The 16,288-nt window shown below is 51.9% G+C and overlaps 1 protein-coding gene across 4 annotated transcripts in view; it reads right to left on the bottom strand.

Moving 5' to 3' along the window:
- The window catches only part of BCL11B (BAF chromatin remodeling complex subunit BCL11B), a 95,282-nt gene that overhangs the window by 54,353 nt on the left and 24,641 nt on the right, over nucleotides 1-16,288 (bottom strand). For 2 of the 4 annotated variants that reach the window (XM_027572472.2, XM_027572473.2), the window contains exon 3: nucleotides 1,145-1,357. The exons of the other annotated variants lie outside the window; for them this stretch is intronic. In XM_027572472.2, coding sequence (XP_027428273.1) covers nucleotides 1,145-1,357 — 213 coding nt within the window. The remainder of the gene's footprint in view (nucleotides 1-1,144; nucleotides 1,358-16,288) is intronic. 4 annotated transcript variants of the gene reach the window in all.

The raw sequence follows: 16,288 nt of genomic DNA, 5'->3' as shown, positions 1-16,288 counted from the left end.
GACAATTTTAGTCTTTGCTTTGTGCATTCACGGCATTAGCCCCAGTACCTATGATGCCGCCATACGCCACAGCAGGAGCTGCTGAAGGCCACAGGTCACCCGACCAGCAGGAAGGCCTAGGAGGCTCTTGCCCCTGGAGCTGGGGCTCCACCAGGGACCGTCCCTTGGGACAGCGTCAATTAAAGCAAAACCTGTCTCAGAAAGACAGTTTTCCCTTCACTACCCACATCAAGAGAAAGCCTGCAACGTGCCTGGTGACAAAGCTGGGACAAACTGAATCGGCCCCAGCTCTGCAACGGCCCCCCCAACCCCTTTCCCGGCCCCTGCCCGGAAACCAGGCCTCAGGGCGCTCACCACCACCTGTGTCTGTGTCAGCATCCTGGCACCAGGCCCTGAGCAGGAGAGGCCTGTGCCCACAAATTCCAGGGACCCCAGGCCACAGCAGGAGTTTGGGTTGTGTTTGGGAAGAGAGGTGGGGGGCGCTGTGCCGAGGCTGCCCGTCTGCCCACCTGTACGATGGGCAGCCACACAGACCTGCAGAGAGGCACACAGCAGGGAGGTGTATGGCCCCACCCCACAGGCACCCCGCAAGGCTTCACCCCCTCCCACGGCCACAGCTGAAAGGTTCCTTCAGAGTGACTTTTTTGTCTCAAAGTTAATAGGCAACACATTCTGGCAAAGAGAAACTCAGCATTTTGGATGGCTCCGGCGATGTACACAGACAACCGGGGAGTCTTCCCCCCAGTGCTGTCGTCAGGGAGGGGGCAGTGACTGGGGTGGAGGGGTGGCAGTGGCGAGGGCAGAAGAAAACCTCAGATGTTAAGTGTTATCCAATTAAGCTTTAGCTAAACAGCCCAAAGAGATGAAATTTGGAAGCTGGAGAAATGCATTCCGGGAGTGAGACACTCAGAACGGGCGGAGGCGTCGGGGGAGCCTCCTGACCGATGGGGACAGGGGCACGTTGATGTGCTTCACCACTCCCTCTGTGCCCCCCCAAAATGCCTTTAGGGGTGGGACTGCACATCCCCCCTGGGGCCCCACCTTGCCCGGCCCACCTGGGAGAGGCAGCCGCCAGCTCGGCCCAGGGCACACCCCGCCATCCCTGGGAGCCCGCCCCCCCCCCCCGACCGCGGCCGTCTGTTACCTGACAACTGACACTGGCATCCAAAGGGAGCCTCCGTCTGACCCTCACCCTGAGTCCCGTCACCCGAGACTGGGCGCGCGCTGCAGCACGGCAGGGGGAAGCAGGGCGGCAGAGCGCCCAGGGTGCGCAGAGGTGGAGTGATCACGGATGAGTGAGGGTGGGAGGAGGCAGCTATGGGGGCCGTCGCTGGCAGCTGGGCAGGCCTGCACGGCCCTGGAGAAAAAACAATAAAAAAGACTGGTCAGTCGGGCCCTGGACCGTACAAGGGACCCGGGGTGTGGGGCAGGGGCCCGGGGCAGAGAGGGGTGCAGGCCACCCTTCCAGAGTGGGAGGCCCCAAGGTGCCAGGTCCTGCAGGGAAGGTGACCGGGCACAGGCAGGGAGCAAGAGGCCAGGGAAGTGGGTGGGGGGTCTCATGGGGTCCTCCTTCCACAGCTGCCAGGATGGGCTGTCTTGGGACCAGACTCCCATCCCTGGGGGGCGGGGGCAAAAGAGGTTGTCAGGACCCTTGAACCCAGGAAGCCCCCCACCCGCCAAGTGGAGGCTTCTGGAGTGTTCCAGAGCTGGCTCCCTTTGGGGATTCATTCCCAAAAACCTGGGCCACCCCCCTCTGGAGGAGCTGAGAGGCTCCAAGCCACCACCGTCTGCTACATCAGGTGGGCTGTTGGTACAGGCCTTTGGACACCTCAATCTACCTCCGAGCACCTGGGCACTGGGTAACCTGCGGGCCTGGCGGATGGCCAGCTGGTGTCTCTCTCCAGCCCACGGTCCTCCTCAGCAACCTGAGCATCAAGCACATAGCACACAAGCCCCAAGGCCTTTCGGAAGGCTTTAAACGCCCCCCCAACCACCCCCAAGAAAACCCTGGCACTGCCCAGCACCCCTCTTCACGCCTCAGGCCGGCGGGGGGCACCTCCCCCATCTGACAGCCAGGATGCAGGGCCAGGAGCTCTCTTGCCTCGGCCCAGCCCCACGGCCCGCCTCGACTCCCCAGCAAGGCCTGCGTTTGATTTGGCCGTTTATCTTAAATGGCTAAGAGACCACCAGGGCAAAAATCTGTGTGAAGCCCTTGCCAAAACCACAAGTGAAGAAGCCCAAATTCCCTGGGTAAATAATTGAGCGGGGAAGCATCAGAGAGACAAAAAGAAAACACCAACAAGACTAGGGCAGCTGGGCCCCCGGCCGGCTCTGCCAAGGAGGCCACCCGACGCCGCTCACCACCCCACACGGGCCTGCAGGGTGGGGGTCTGCCCACCTCGGGGCCCCACAAGGGATTCCCCCACCCAGGAGAGCCAGGGGGCCCCACAAGCCCACTTCCGGCCAGGATCCTGTCAGGCCCCCTCCTGAGTGAGCCTCCCAACATGCCCAGGGGACAGGGCCTGGGAGACACACTACAAAGACCAGCAAACCGATGACGTGACCAAAGCCCCACCAAACCCAGGCCGCCTGGCTCCAGAACCAGGCCTCTTCCACTACGGCACCTGCCTCTACAAACCGGGTGTTATCCAGGGCCTTTCAGAAGACCTGCAAATGTCCTGCCAAGAAGCCAAAGCCCCTGAAGACCTTGCAGGAGGCAAGGCTTGGGGCCCGGGGCGTGGCTGAGCCCATGACAGCCCCAGAAGGGAGGCATGGCCAGTGACCCCACACAGTTCCAGCCACAGACTCAGTGCTGGCCCCCATGTAAAGTCGACACCCAAGGCCAGTGTCTCTGTCTCCTCCTGGAAACCTGCCCTGGCCAGTCCTCTCCTAAACCCCTGCCCCAGCACTGGACACTGCACATTCAGTCCTGTCTGCATCCGCCTGCCTTTCACACCGTGGAAGGCTCCTGGACACGGCTTTGTGCTGAGCACCTACCACCAATACCTCACTCAGCTGAGAAAACCATCCGCCATCCCACAGGAGGTACCGAGGCTCACAGAGACCTGGGACTTGAACCCAGTTGTGTCTCCAAAGCCTGGATATGCCATGCTTCCCCCTCGGGCTGCAGCTGGTGTGGAGTGACCAGGGCGCCCAAGGATGCTGAGAAGAAGGGCCACGTGGGATGGAGGGAAGCCGGAGGGTCCTTGGGCTCAGTCGGGCCATGGGAGACTGAAAAAGAGCAAATCCAGGCCCCCAGGTTCTGGGTGAAACGGTGACACAGCCACCACCATTTACCATGGCTGAGAAAGAGTGACAGGAGTGCTCAGGACTGCCTAAGCAGAAAGGGAGCAGAAGCCAGGTCTCCAAGGTTGAGAGGAAGGATCTACGGGCAGGTCCAGCCCCACAGCTCTCCTTCTGGAAAGGTCAGGCTTAGCCCAGAGCCTTTAAAGGCAAAGTCATCCCCCAACTCAGGTAGGGTTGGGGGGCCAAGCTGCCCCCTGGAGGGGCTTCCCTATGCCCCACTGAGAATTCCAACCTCACTGAAGACCACCTGTTCCAGGGGCTGGCTCAAAGGACGCAGGGGAGGGGACAACCAGGCTGAGACGCTTCTAATCCTAAGCTGCCCGCAGAGGACACTCCAGTTGCTCTCAGAAGGCCTCTGCCCTGGGGAATCCCTCCCCCCACCCCCAGCAGCCTAACCCAAGGGTGGAACTCCAGAAACTCCAGAACTTCTCTCCTGAAGCTAGAGCAAAAGCTGAAGGCAATGCTAGAAGCCACCCACTGTGTGACTACAGTAAACGTCCAGAGTTGGCAAAACCACAGAGACAGAAAGTAGACAAGTGGTTGCAGGGGCCGGGGGCAGGGAAGTGAAGGCTAATAGCGACACGGTTTCTTCCTGGGGTGGAGAGAATGTTCTGGAATTAGACAGCAGTGGTGATGGTTGCACAACATTGTGAAGACACTCAAAACCACTAACTGTACACTTTAAAGTGGCTGAAAGGGCAAAGTTCAAGGTGAGGACTGTCTGGCCTCAGCACCCATCCCAGGCCACCTCCCAGCCCTTGCCCATCCTCAAGGAAGGAGCACCTGCATTCAAGTGCAGGCAGGAAATCCAGAACATGCTCGACAGAGCCCTTGAGGCCCAGTGACAACAGACTGACACACACAGAGGAAGCCTGAGCTCAGATGCAGGCCTGGAGCTGAGGCCTAGGCCCAATCCCCTCTGCCATTTCCTGGCCACATGACCCAGGGTGAGTCACTTTCTCAGAGCCCCGCCCTTAAAGGAAGGTCAGGACAAGCCTGGCCAGAGGCTGGCTTCCAGTGAAGATTCACGGAATGGCCACTACCATCCATTTATTTTCCACTCTGGAACTGTTCCGGCTCCCTCCCCACAGCCTGGCAGGGAATGTCTGTCGGGTGTTCTCGGCTCTAGAAGGCACCCGACAAAGCTCTGCAAGACACTCTTAAAAATTACTTCTTTTGAGGTCTAGGTGGGTTCCCGTCTGGAATTGGAACGGCACCCGAGGTATGTGGAAGAGGGACACCAAGACGCCATGTCAGCTTTATGCAGGATCCAGGTGGCTTAAAAATAAAACCCTGGCTGGCTCGACTCCTTATCATGGAAGTTGGCTTTCATGAGGGAAAAGAAACAATGAACACATATCATTTAAGGCCAGCAGCCTTTTCCGGGAGTAGGTGTTATGAACCCCCCATGAATGAGAAAACTGAGGCTCACAGGGGTTAGAATGTTGCTCTATGCCTCCTGCACAAAGAGGCACAAAAAAGTCCAAAAATAAGATCCCTAAAATGTTTCTTAAGCTCCAAATCAGGGCACAAGGCAGTTTTTACTGCATGCATTCTGAGGGTGTCTGTAACCTGTCTCCCTTCTAAAGGGGCCCTGCAGATGTTCCTGCTTCATCCTCACACATGCGCACTACCCCGAGAGCACGCCCACACCCACCGGCGGCGTGTAGACACACAAAAACGCGCCTGGAAAAGCCCCAGCCTGGTGGTGAGGGGAAGGTGCGCCGTTCCCAATGCTGGATCCGCGGGCGCCCCTCCCACATGGGAGGGTTAAGGATTCCTAGCTGGCGAGAGGAGCTCTGGAATACACTGTACTGGAGATGTAGATTTTTTCTCCCTACTGGTGCTTTTCAATTGATACATTTTTTAAGCCAAGAACTCCTACTGATAGTGCAAAAATGAGTCATAGATCAAGGAGGGAGACAGACAGGGAGTGAGCGCTTGTGAGTGAGGGCCACTGGCAAGGAAACCTGACAATCCCTGCGCCCCCTCCCCCCATGCCAAGACATTAATTCTCACAAGTCGGAGAAAATTACTATGCATGAATGCAAAAAGCATGATCAGGAGTAATTAACATGGCTTCATATGCAAATTTTATTAATGCAGAAGTACAAAGTCATTATGCAAATGAAACTTACGTCAACTCTCTTGACAAATATTCATCTCTGAGGCTCAAGTTTCTCCCTTTTTATTTATTTATTTAATTCTTCTCTCCCCCACCTTTTCCCACCCCCCACCCGTTCTTTTTTTTTTTTTTTTAAGAGGTAGGGGGGTAGTGCTGGTGACCGGTGACCACTTCGGCAGCAGCAAGCCACGAGGACTGTTTGACAAGTTCGCAAAGTTGTTTTTGAACCAGAGAAATGTATTCTTGCATTGTTGATTTTTTTTTTTTTTTTGGTTGTTGGCAGGTACAAGACAGCTCATAGGAGAAGAGGAAAAAATAAAAAAAATAAAAAAATAAATTAAAAAAAAAAAGCTCTGAGCAGGAGGCAGCCAATCAAAACGCCAGAGCCTGTAATGAGGGCGATTGATGGCTGTTTGGCTTTTACTGCAGGGTAATGAACTAGAATCCAGTCTGAGGAGGGGGGGAAATATGAATATTCATGAGACTGTGCTCCTGCCTTTGATGATTAAAGAAATTTTTAATATTCAAATAAGCGCTTGCCAAGTGATTAACAAAGAACATGCACGCAGAAATATGGAAATGGGAGCCGGGAAAGATTTGAGAGGCGAACAGACTGCTGGAAAGGCAGCCCCAAATTTCATAAACAAGATCGGCAGATAACCCAATTCGCACACAGGCAAATAAAAACATTTCTTTCGGATCGCTTAAATATTTTGCCAGCTACTTTGTCTTAAGGATGATAAAAATGCTATGTATTAAGGGGGGAGGGGGGAGAGACAGAGAGAGGGGAACCGCATGAAGTCAGATGCGCTGCTTGGTGCTTAAGAATCTAACCCAAATCTAGCCCCCCTCCCCCAACCCCGACGGGAAATCAGGACTCTTTTTCCGGTTTGCTAGAGAGAGAGGATGGAGGGAAGCCAGCTCAGACTTGAAAACTCAATGCTGGAGGTTCAGGCCTGCCTGCTTTGGGGTACCCGCCGCGTGGCAGTGATATGGGCCTGGGCTGCCACATCACGGCTCATAGTTATTTGTTGCTTCTAGGTTGGCCCAAAGGCCCAAAGACGGTGGAGCGTGCTATCTCTGCGGGGCAGGTGGTGGTGAGCCTCTTCTGGACTTAGGCCCTGGTCAAAACACAGAAAGAAGGTGGCCACAGGGAATAAAGGGGGCACACACATCTTGAGAAGTTGAAGGGCTTCACACTTCTGCATGGGGCCTGGCCTGGGCATCTTCAGGGCCACCGAGGAGAGGGCACCAACCGATCCCGCAGGCTTCATTAGCTGTGCGCTAGGGCCGCACGCTCATATTTTAACAGCTCCACCATGGGTTCACATTGAAGCACATAATAACAGTATTAGCTGGTAAAATGATCCTGCAGTTAAAATACATCTAATTAGCAGCCGATGACATCCATTTTGGCAATTTCCTATTTGAAAGAAGTAGAGTGCCACCTTAAATGAGACAGGCAGTGGGTACTCACCCAACAAGACCTAGCCTTCCCGTCTCTCTCTCTCTCTCTCTCTCCCCCCCCCCTTTTGGGGGGAGAAGGGTGGCTGAGACAGCAGGAATAGGGAAGGATTCTAAGCAGACTTCTTTGTTACTCAATTTCAGAGCTGCATGGGTCTGGTGGAGGGGGCCCTTAGAAAATAAATTCCCTCACTCCACAGGTATTATTTCATCTTCTTCGTTTTTAACCACTGAGGTCTGGTAAGCAGCAAAGGCCAGAACTTATTTTTCATTTCATTATAAAATACATCATCATCAACAACGACAAAGCAGAAAGGGAATCCAAGCATATACGTGAACACCGTAAGTCATCGTGGAAAACCGCAAGGTCAGGACAGGTCCCCAAGACAGGCCAAGAGAGCTGGGGGGTGTGCAGCATGGCTCAGCTCAGTGTGCCAGAGCATTTAGGGCATGCAGAAATTCTCTGCAGGGAGCTGGGACTGCCAAGTCCCACCTCCCACTTCTGGATTCTCCTTCTAAGTCAGGCAAGTATGAGCGCCCATCACGGTCTCAGGTCCTTGCTGCAACGGGTTTGAGTTTGGGGGTGCATGTGTTGGTGTCCTTTAAAAGAGGAGCAACAAAAAGGGCAAATGAGGTCTCACCAGGGTTTGCACAGCTGTGTTTAAAGACATCCTTCAGGGCCATCACACAGGGGTCATAAAAACAAAGATCCAGCCGGAGCCGGGCCTTTACTCAGGCTTCCTGCTGAAAACAGTAGCCCTTTCACGGGCTGGGAGGGTGCGGATTCCTTCTGATCCAGGTAAGAAGGCCTGACTGGCTTCCCTTGTCACTGCCCGGACATGGTTGGACCTAGAGAGGGCCACTGCAGGGTGCCAGGCAGCAGGGAGAGGGGTGGGCTTGCCGGGGGCCTCCAAGAACATCTGTGGGCTTGAGGCCGGTCCAACTGCCACTTCCCCAGTGACCATCCAGAGACACCCCCCCCCACACACACACACACACCGTCACAACCCTTTGGGGCCACCAGGGCACCAAGAAGGCTTGGCCACACAGAGGAGGCAAGAAGCACATCCCTTCCAGCACCCTGAGACAGGCCACCTTCTGCCTGGCGCCTCCTCCTTCGCACACTCCTGAGATCTGTCACAGTGAATCACCACTCCAACTATTTTTGCTCCCCAGCATGCTACACATTTAATGTATCCCCAAAAGGGGAGAAGCAAGGCAAAGGAACAATCGTGCCTGTGCACCCCCCGCCCCCAATGCTACCCAAACCAGTTTCTCTCCTTCCACCAAGGCTTAGAAAGGGAGCATCCTCCCCGGCCACTGCATCTTGTAGTTACAAGCAGGCACACAGGCCCATTCCATCGCCAGGTCCAAAAGCACCTGTTTCAATGGCTGCCAACCACAATCTCCTCAAGATTCGAGCAGCTGAAGTACTGTGGGGCAGCACCTGGAGCCAAGGAGTAGCGAGGTTACATCACAAACTCCAAAACCTTCTACGGCCCTTCCAAAAGGCCCAGTGAGGAAGCTCAGGAAATGTCAGGTGCTACTGGGGAGGAAGGATGTGTCTGAATCATATTCTGCAAACTCTTCAGGGTAAGCTGACCGGGTGCTCGGGGCTGACCAGTCCACCCCCTAAGCGGGCATCTGCAGGGGAAAACGTGCAGTTTCAACTCTTTTGCTCATCATTCAGGGAGATCCCTGGAGCCCTCTCAGCTGCTGGAATGCAAATAAACCACAATCACTTGTCCTCTGGCTGGGATGTTGAGGCCTATGCACCACGGCTTTGGGACGCACACAGGAACACAGAGATGAGTCCTCTGGGGGTGACCTCAGCAGTCAGGGTCCACCATATTGAGGCCCACGCTCCTGGAATGGGCAGGCCTGGGGACAACAGAAGGTGAAACCATGTGTCTCACCAGTTAGAAAAATGTGCACGAGCGCATCTATTACACAGAGATTATACATATATGCGTACACACATACACGCAAATATCAGCAATGTGGACACGTTCAAATGTCTGCATGCATACCCCAGAACCTACAGAGGACAAGGACAAACAGGAGTTGACAGATTCTCTGAATTCTCACCAGTAAAAACACCTAGCCAATACCTAGCAGAGAAATTTCCCCTTTTCCCCTGATTCCAGAAGCTGGGTAGCCGCTGCAACCTTCTGCAGTTTCTGTCCTAGAACACAATTTATCCAAGATCCTTCAATCATTTTCTAGCATGGTGCATCAGGAGCCACTAACAATATAGTACACATAACTCCAGGAAGAACTGCAGGCAGAAAGTGAAGTCTATAAACTGAAGTAAAAAGCTGAAGTTCATGGGCACTTGGGTCAGGACTCTGTGCCCCTTTGCCAGAAGGCACTTCGTGGCCATACTCCCATGACCACCTTGGCCAGGCATCCCTTAGACACGTCCCCATGGACATTCCCCATGGAGTGCATTAGTTTAGAGCTGGTGGGGGGATGGGGATGGACCACAATGAGGACAGAAGCTACACGTCACATGAGGGAAATACAACACAAGGTGAGTCTCCAGATTCGGTACCTACAGTAAGGTTTAAACTAAAGACACTTTTCCCCCCAGTCAGCATCCACTGTGCCTGACATCTGAGGAATGACCTGGAAACACTGAATCCTGACACTTGTTAAAAATCTCGTCCTCTATAAAACATGTTTAAAAACTGGTGAGTTCAGAAGGTTGTTGTGGCTTGCAAGCCCCACAAACTCCAACACTGGCTTTGGCTCAGCCCCCACACGCAGGGAGCACAACGTAGTAAATACAAGGGGGAGGTCTGAACTCTGAGGATCCCAGAGAATTGAGAATGAAAAAAACGCACAGCCAATAAAAAGAACATCAAGAAAACAGAGTGCCCAGGAAGGAGGTTATTGCCAGGACTCAAGCCAGAGGCAGCCGGCAAAAGGGACAGCAGTCCCAGGTGTAGATGGGGTTGTGGCTATGAGGGATGTGAGCATCATCAACCTCTACCAAGATGGGACCATAAAATCCCTACCTGCCCAGTAAGGGAACGTGCAACCACAAAAGCCAGTAGGGTGGGTTTCTCGGTTTTTAGATGGAAAGAAATTTAACTTGGTCAGTAGGTGGAAGGAAGGAAGGAAGGAAGGAAGGAAGGAAGGAAGGAAGGAAGGGAGGGAGGAAGGAAAAGAAAAAGAAAGAAAAGCAAGAAAGCAAAAAAGAAAAGTAAGCAAGAAAGCAAGAAAGAAAAAGAAAGATCAAATTGAGAAAAGGGGTCGCTGCTATAGTTCAAATGCATTTTGGGGTTTTAGTTGCATTGCTAGAGTTACATGCAATGGATTGCTACTATCATAATAAAAATATCCAGCTCTCCCCTGGCTTTTGTTGTTGACTGAGTCTTTTTTCTCTTTTTCATTCTTTTTACCTTCTACTAATGGACATATAGAACACTGAGGCGCGTTGCCTCGCATCACGTAAGAACAAAATCTTTCTGTGGCCTCTTTATGTTTCCAAGCCAAGTCTGAAATGTCTCTGACTAAAACACTGAGCAGGCCTGTAATTACTTTCAACAAAGTAGCTCCTTTAAGGGAGTTTTCTGCATGTAGATGGCATGTAATATACATATTGTGAGCCTCCCTTTCAGCATGGGTAGCCTCTGACGGCTGCGATCACAAATTTTCTTCTAAGGAAGCAGTTCTGACAGTCACCTTCTTCCTCGGTTTTTGATGTGAAATCCATTTTCATCTCCTAACACACCGACGGTGAGGTACAGTGTGTGCACAACAAAATTGGTAAAAATTAACACTTGGCGGGATTAATTGAATAAAGACTGTTAGCACATTAACACGAGGAACGCTGCTCCTTCGGATTCAATCTAGCCACGCTCCCGGTGCCGCTGCCACTGAAACAGGGCTTTACATCAGCGGAGGTTTATACCGCTATTTAATGTAATTAAAGAAACCGGTAGCACAGTCCTCCATGGAAATATCATTTCTATTGCAGGGTATTCCCATTAGAAATTGGGGAAAATCAGAGCACGCGGACTTTGATTTTGTTGTAATTTTTTTTCCCTTGGCTGTCTTTGAAACAGAGCCGATGTGCTGGGCGGGCCTCAGACAGAACCCACTGCAGAAACCCCACAAAGATTGCCCGATAAGACAAGCCCAGGCTCTTCGCAGGAGCGCTGGGCGTTTGTCATTTTTTTGTTTTTTGTTTTTGTTTTTGAAACTGTTAAAAAAATACATATTTTTTTAAGTTGCTGTCTATATTCGGCTGTAATTCTCTGCCCAGCAAACAGCAACACATCATGACAGTGACTTTTCAGATACCACCCCCCAAACAACGCTGTGGATAAAGATACGGAGAAAGGGAGGTGTCTCCCTAGCTGCTCTTCTATATAAACAATGATAGCGTGGCTAAGATCCCAACAAGCCCCAAACCCGGATCGGGACTAGAATCTAACTATAACCTCAGAGGAAGAGCACAGAGCAGGCTCTGCTCAGAAGGCCTCGAAATGAAACACATAGACCCAACTGCAAAAAAAAAAGAGAAGCAAAATCTTTACACCACATCATCCAAAATGGCAGAGAAAATTAGGTCTTGGGGCTGAAGGGAAAGGAGCCTGACTCAGCTAGCTCTCCCGGCCCGAGGCAGCCTCTCCTCATCTGAAGGCTGCCTCCTGCCCTTAGAGCCAAGTGCAAACAAAAGTGAGACCCATCTCTAAACCTGCTCAATGCGTGTCCCTGTGCCACGGGGACGACTGTATGGGGTTTGTTTTCTGTTGTTGTTGTTGTTTTTCCCCTTCCCTGAGTGCATTTTAATGCTCTTCTTCTACATCCTAATTTCTTTGGGGGGAAGAAAAAAAAAACATCAGTGTCACTAAAAAAACGTCACTCTGTTTTGCAAAATCCAGCAGCTTCCTTGGCAGCAAGAGAGGCTGGCTGGCATTATCCCCTCATTTGACAAAACTACTATTTCTGGGCATGTGCTCAAAAACAGGTAGGAAGCAAATGCTGAGAAATAAGGAAGTAAAAACAGGCAACAGATTTTTCACTACCAAGAACGCCAAGCGTAAACACGATTTATTTAGCTGTGTTTAACATGTCTGTCCTCCGCGCAACTAGGAGCCCACTGGGGTTGAGGAAGGTGGGGAGGAGGGGACAGGAAGAGAGAGCAGGGGCACAATGGGGACCCAGAGAAGAAGATGGCTCTGCACAAGGACTTCCTGAACGGTTTCGTTCGGTTTTAGGAGAACAAGAATCTTCTGCCCCAAAATACACGCATGTGTCCAAAGAAGGCAACGTTAATCTGCCGGTTAATTAACGAGCCGCCACTAACAAAGATAGAAGACCCAGCTCACACAAACAGTATTTACATGGGCGACACGCGATCTCCTCGCCCACTTCCCTTGACTTTCTGCAAACCGTGCGGGCTGGGGGCTGGGACAGGCACCAAGGCCCCTCAGGCTGGGGGGTTCCAAGCTTCCAAGTCCAGACACGGGGGAGACGGGAAAGTATCACTGCCCTCCCTGCCCATCCTCACATGGCCACGTGGAACTGACTGAGATCTGTATTCAATTAAGGAGCACCAGACAGCTTCTGGCTCCTTGCCTACACCAACGCAGGCTACGGGGATCTGCTGTGCCCCCCACCCCACCCGGGCTCTAATGCCAGGGAACAAGGGCCCTATCAAGTCCCCCGTGGAGAAGGCAGAGTGCCACACTCCCCCACCCCCAAACTCAAGCCTGAGGTTTTGGCCCTGCCAGGGTGAACCAAACAAATACATAAAGCAAGCATCTGTATTTTCTAACTAGCAAAACTAAACCGGAGGTTTCGAGCCCTGCCAGGGGTTATTCCTTTTAAAAATCTAATTCAGGTTCACTCAGCATTGGCTGGAAAAAAGGAACCAAGCCTCATCAAAAGAAAAACAACACAAAAGTAAGACAGAGTCCCAAAAGGACAGTTGGGGCCTCCCATTTCCCCAGCGAAGGTGCCATTTCGGAGCCACCAGCTGCGCACTCTGGGGGTGTAAGTGCCCGTTTTTGTTAGCTTTAAGAGGTGGCGGCCAAAAAAAAGGGAGAATTTCCTCACCAGCCTGCACAGAGTTCCTTCCTCATCTGCATCTAACAAGACTGTGCACTTAAAGGCAGCCTGCTGTATACATTCCTCCACACCCCCAAGTCTACACCTCCTCTGCCCAACTCCCGTCCAGGGCAGCCAGCCACCAAATGTCAGTAAAGATACCTTTTCTGGTATACTCAGGTCAAGAGTAACAGCAAACCCACTCCGTATTAAGATTCCGAATCACGTTGACAGTCCCCACACTAACAAAGAGCCGGGGTGGGGTGGAGTGTCAGTCCCCCAAAATGAATGGGAACGGGAGGGATGTGTTTCCTACCGGTATTAGGTTACTAGACTGAAAATTCAAGTCCTCCTCTTTGGACGCCCCCATTCCCCACTAAATCCCCTGATTCTTCCCCCTTGCATTGAAAATGACCCGCTACACAAGCAGTTATTTGATTCCTCTCCCTTTTGCAAATTAGTCACCCTGCCCCCGTAGACTGAACAATAACAGTCTATGCTTTGATGATGTCTTTGAAATAAGCAATTACTTCACTCCTGCAGAATGGTTTGTTTTCATATCTGGACGGTGGCAGGAGTGTAAACAATTGGATATCCCCATTTTATAGATGAAGAAACTGAGACATGCCCAGGGCTGTTTAGGAACAAACACATCTGAGACTGTGTGAACACCTTGATTGTGGCACTTCAACAAAGGAGGCGGCCCCAAAGGCTCCAGCAGCAACAAAATATTGATGGGAAGGCTAACCAGGGCTCTCAGGTGCTGGTCTGGGAGGCCAAACTTCTAGAAAAATTCTACAAGAAAATCTAGATTTCTCCAAGTAATAAAACTGAGGGTGTTTAACCGCATCTCCAAAGGAGGCCTCCCCAGGATCCCTCTGGATAACAATTCCATTGGTGTTTCAACATGATCCAGCTGACAAAATCCCCCATTCCCAAGCAAATCTCCCACACGTGGCTCCCGAACAAAGCAAGGCAGGTCACCTGTACCTTGCGGGCGAGTGGCTCAGAACACGACAACGCACAGCAAAGCAGCCCACACTGCCACTAGGACACAAAATGGTGTGTGTGTCCTCCCAAGGCACAAGAGCACCCAAGGGGGCCTCCTCTTCGAGGAGGACTCTGGACAAGCAACTTCCACCGCTCTCTGCCCCAAGCCTTAATAAAACTAGAGGGAGAAATCCCCCATAATTTTTATCACTGTTGAGTCGTCAAAATAAAGAAAGCAGAGGTAAGTTGGCTTCCTCCTTTTCCATGTCATAGAGGTTAAGTCAGCCCACCACACAGTTACCTGTCTTTTAAGCCAAACATGAACAATTCCCCCCATAAGTACCCTGATTCCAAAAATCCTAAAATTTATGACATCCCTTTTCAGGAACTGCAGAGACCACGGATGGGGCCCCTCAAACACACACACGTAATTAGTGTTTCATCCACCGTTCTTTCTGTAAAGGAATCCGGTAACATAAATATTAATCAAACACGAGAATCTGCCTTTCCAGTCTTGGACCATTATGAGTGCCGGATTGTGATCTTTACCCGTATTTACAGATATTCAAAGGCAGATTCTATCTTGTTAGAACTGTTATAAATGGACGTCTGAGAAATCAACGAGCAAGTTCGGGCAAATATGAAAACCTTCCTGTCCAGGACTGCCAGCAGCTGAGTTCCCAAGTGTTGAATTTGTTACCTTTTCCATAGGCCTTTCAAAAAAAATAATAAATTGACAAATGCCTTCAGATTCCTCCAGAAGAAAAGCTAGCTGCTCAAAGTTCGGGTTAGCTAAATCTGAAATTTTCTTAAGATCAACTCTTACTCTAAATGCCATGAAGGCATTGTTTACAAAATACTTTAGGCTTTGATAGCACAGAAAGTGCAATATTCTGTTACGATTTGGGTCAACCCGAATCATAAATAAAAAATGTATATTATTTTTTTTTAAATTACCTTGACTCTTGCTACAGCAAATATATTGTGTGGTTCATACCTATTTCTGAATAATGGAAAATAGAGACGTGGTTCCAATTCTAGCCTAGAAAAGCTGTCACAGTGAAGGTAAACTTTTAATCTTCTATAGGCAAACAGCATACATTTTTATTTCTGGAGTAACAGCTTTGGGAAAATGTTTGAACATTTTCTTAAGAGCTTTGTGGTAAATACATTGGGCGTCCAAACCACTGCTTTTCTGAGTCTTTAAGGGTCTGTTGGAGTGCTTTAAACAACTGGAGGCCAATTTTGAAGAAGCAAAAATAAAGAGAGACTCCTAGCAAGGTGACCATTTGCATACAAATTCTCTTCGGGGGGGTTATTGTAAGAGAAGTCGGGCTGGAAGAAGGACTGACATTAATTCCCTGTAATTCCACGAGGCTTTGTGCCCCACTCTAGTAGAGGGTTCCATTCCCACACAATTGGGAAAACACTTTTGTTCTTGAGTGTTTTAAAATCCCAGCCCCCAGGAATTCCCTCTAGAAAAGCAGGCTCCCTCTCCTCCCCCACCCGCCACCCCGGGAGAAAAAAAAAAAAACAAAAACAAAACCCTACAAAGAAAACCACTTTGGGACGGGACTGTTTGCCCAGGATGGACACAAAATGCACAAAGAACTCTTTGAGGCTCCCTCCAAACGGGCCTCACCTGGATCCGGGGAACTGCCGGGCTCAGTCGGGCCAAGGTGGGCTGATGCCGGGCTCGGTCGGGCGCGACCCTTTCAGAGCGTTCGCGGCGGGGCGAAGAGGGGATCCCAGGGCGCCCCCAGGACCCAAGACAAACGCCCAGGAAGGAACGCCAAACAGGCGAGGAGCCCCGCCCCTCGCGCGCTGATTTTGAGGATGGGGCCACCGGCAGGAGTTTTTCAGGGGTCCTGAAATGCAATTCCCCACGCCCGGGAAGGTCACTCGTGCGGTCGCGCGCCTGGGGGTCGGGCAGGAGAGGGCGGGTGGAGGAGGGGCGGACCTGAGCGCACAAAGGGACCCCAGGCCGGCGGGCTCCCCGCCCTTGACCTTGGGTCTCCGCCTCCATCCATCTCCGCCCGCTGCCAGGGAAGGGGGCTGGCCCGGGGCCAAGGGCGAGCTCGCCGGGCTGCGGTGGGGCTGGGGGCCGACAGGGGGCCCCCGGGGGCGGGGAAAAGGGGCTCGGGGGAGGGGGGGGGAAGATTCGAGGGCTGCAGAATGCTCAGAGGAAACCTGCATTCCAACTCCCCCGGCTCCTTTGGGAGCCGGGTCCCGGGGAGGCTCCGTTTCACTGCACGCCTCCCGCCCTCCAAAGCAAAAGTTGCAGGAATGCGCAGAGAAAGCCCCCTCCCCTGGGCTAACCCTACGACTCGCCTGCTCCCC

This window comes from Zalophus californianus, chromosome 6 (assembly GCF_009762305.2).
Source record: "Zalophus californianus isolate mZalCal1 chromosome 6, mZalCal1.pri.v2, whole genome shotgun sequence".
NCBI lineage: Eukaryota > Metazoa > Chordata > Mammalia > Carnivora > Otariidae > Zalophus > Zalophus californianus.
The sequence above is the reverse complement of the archived record's forward strand: the minus strand, read 5'-3'. Positions and strand labels throughout refer to the sequence as shown.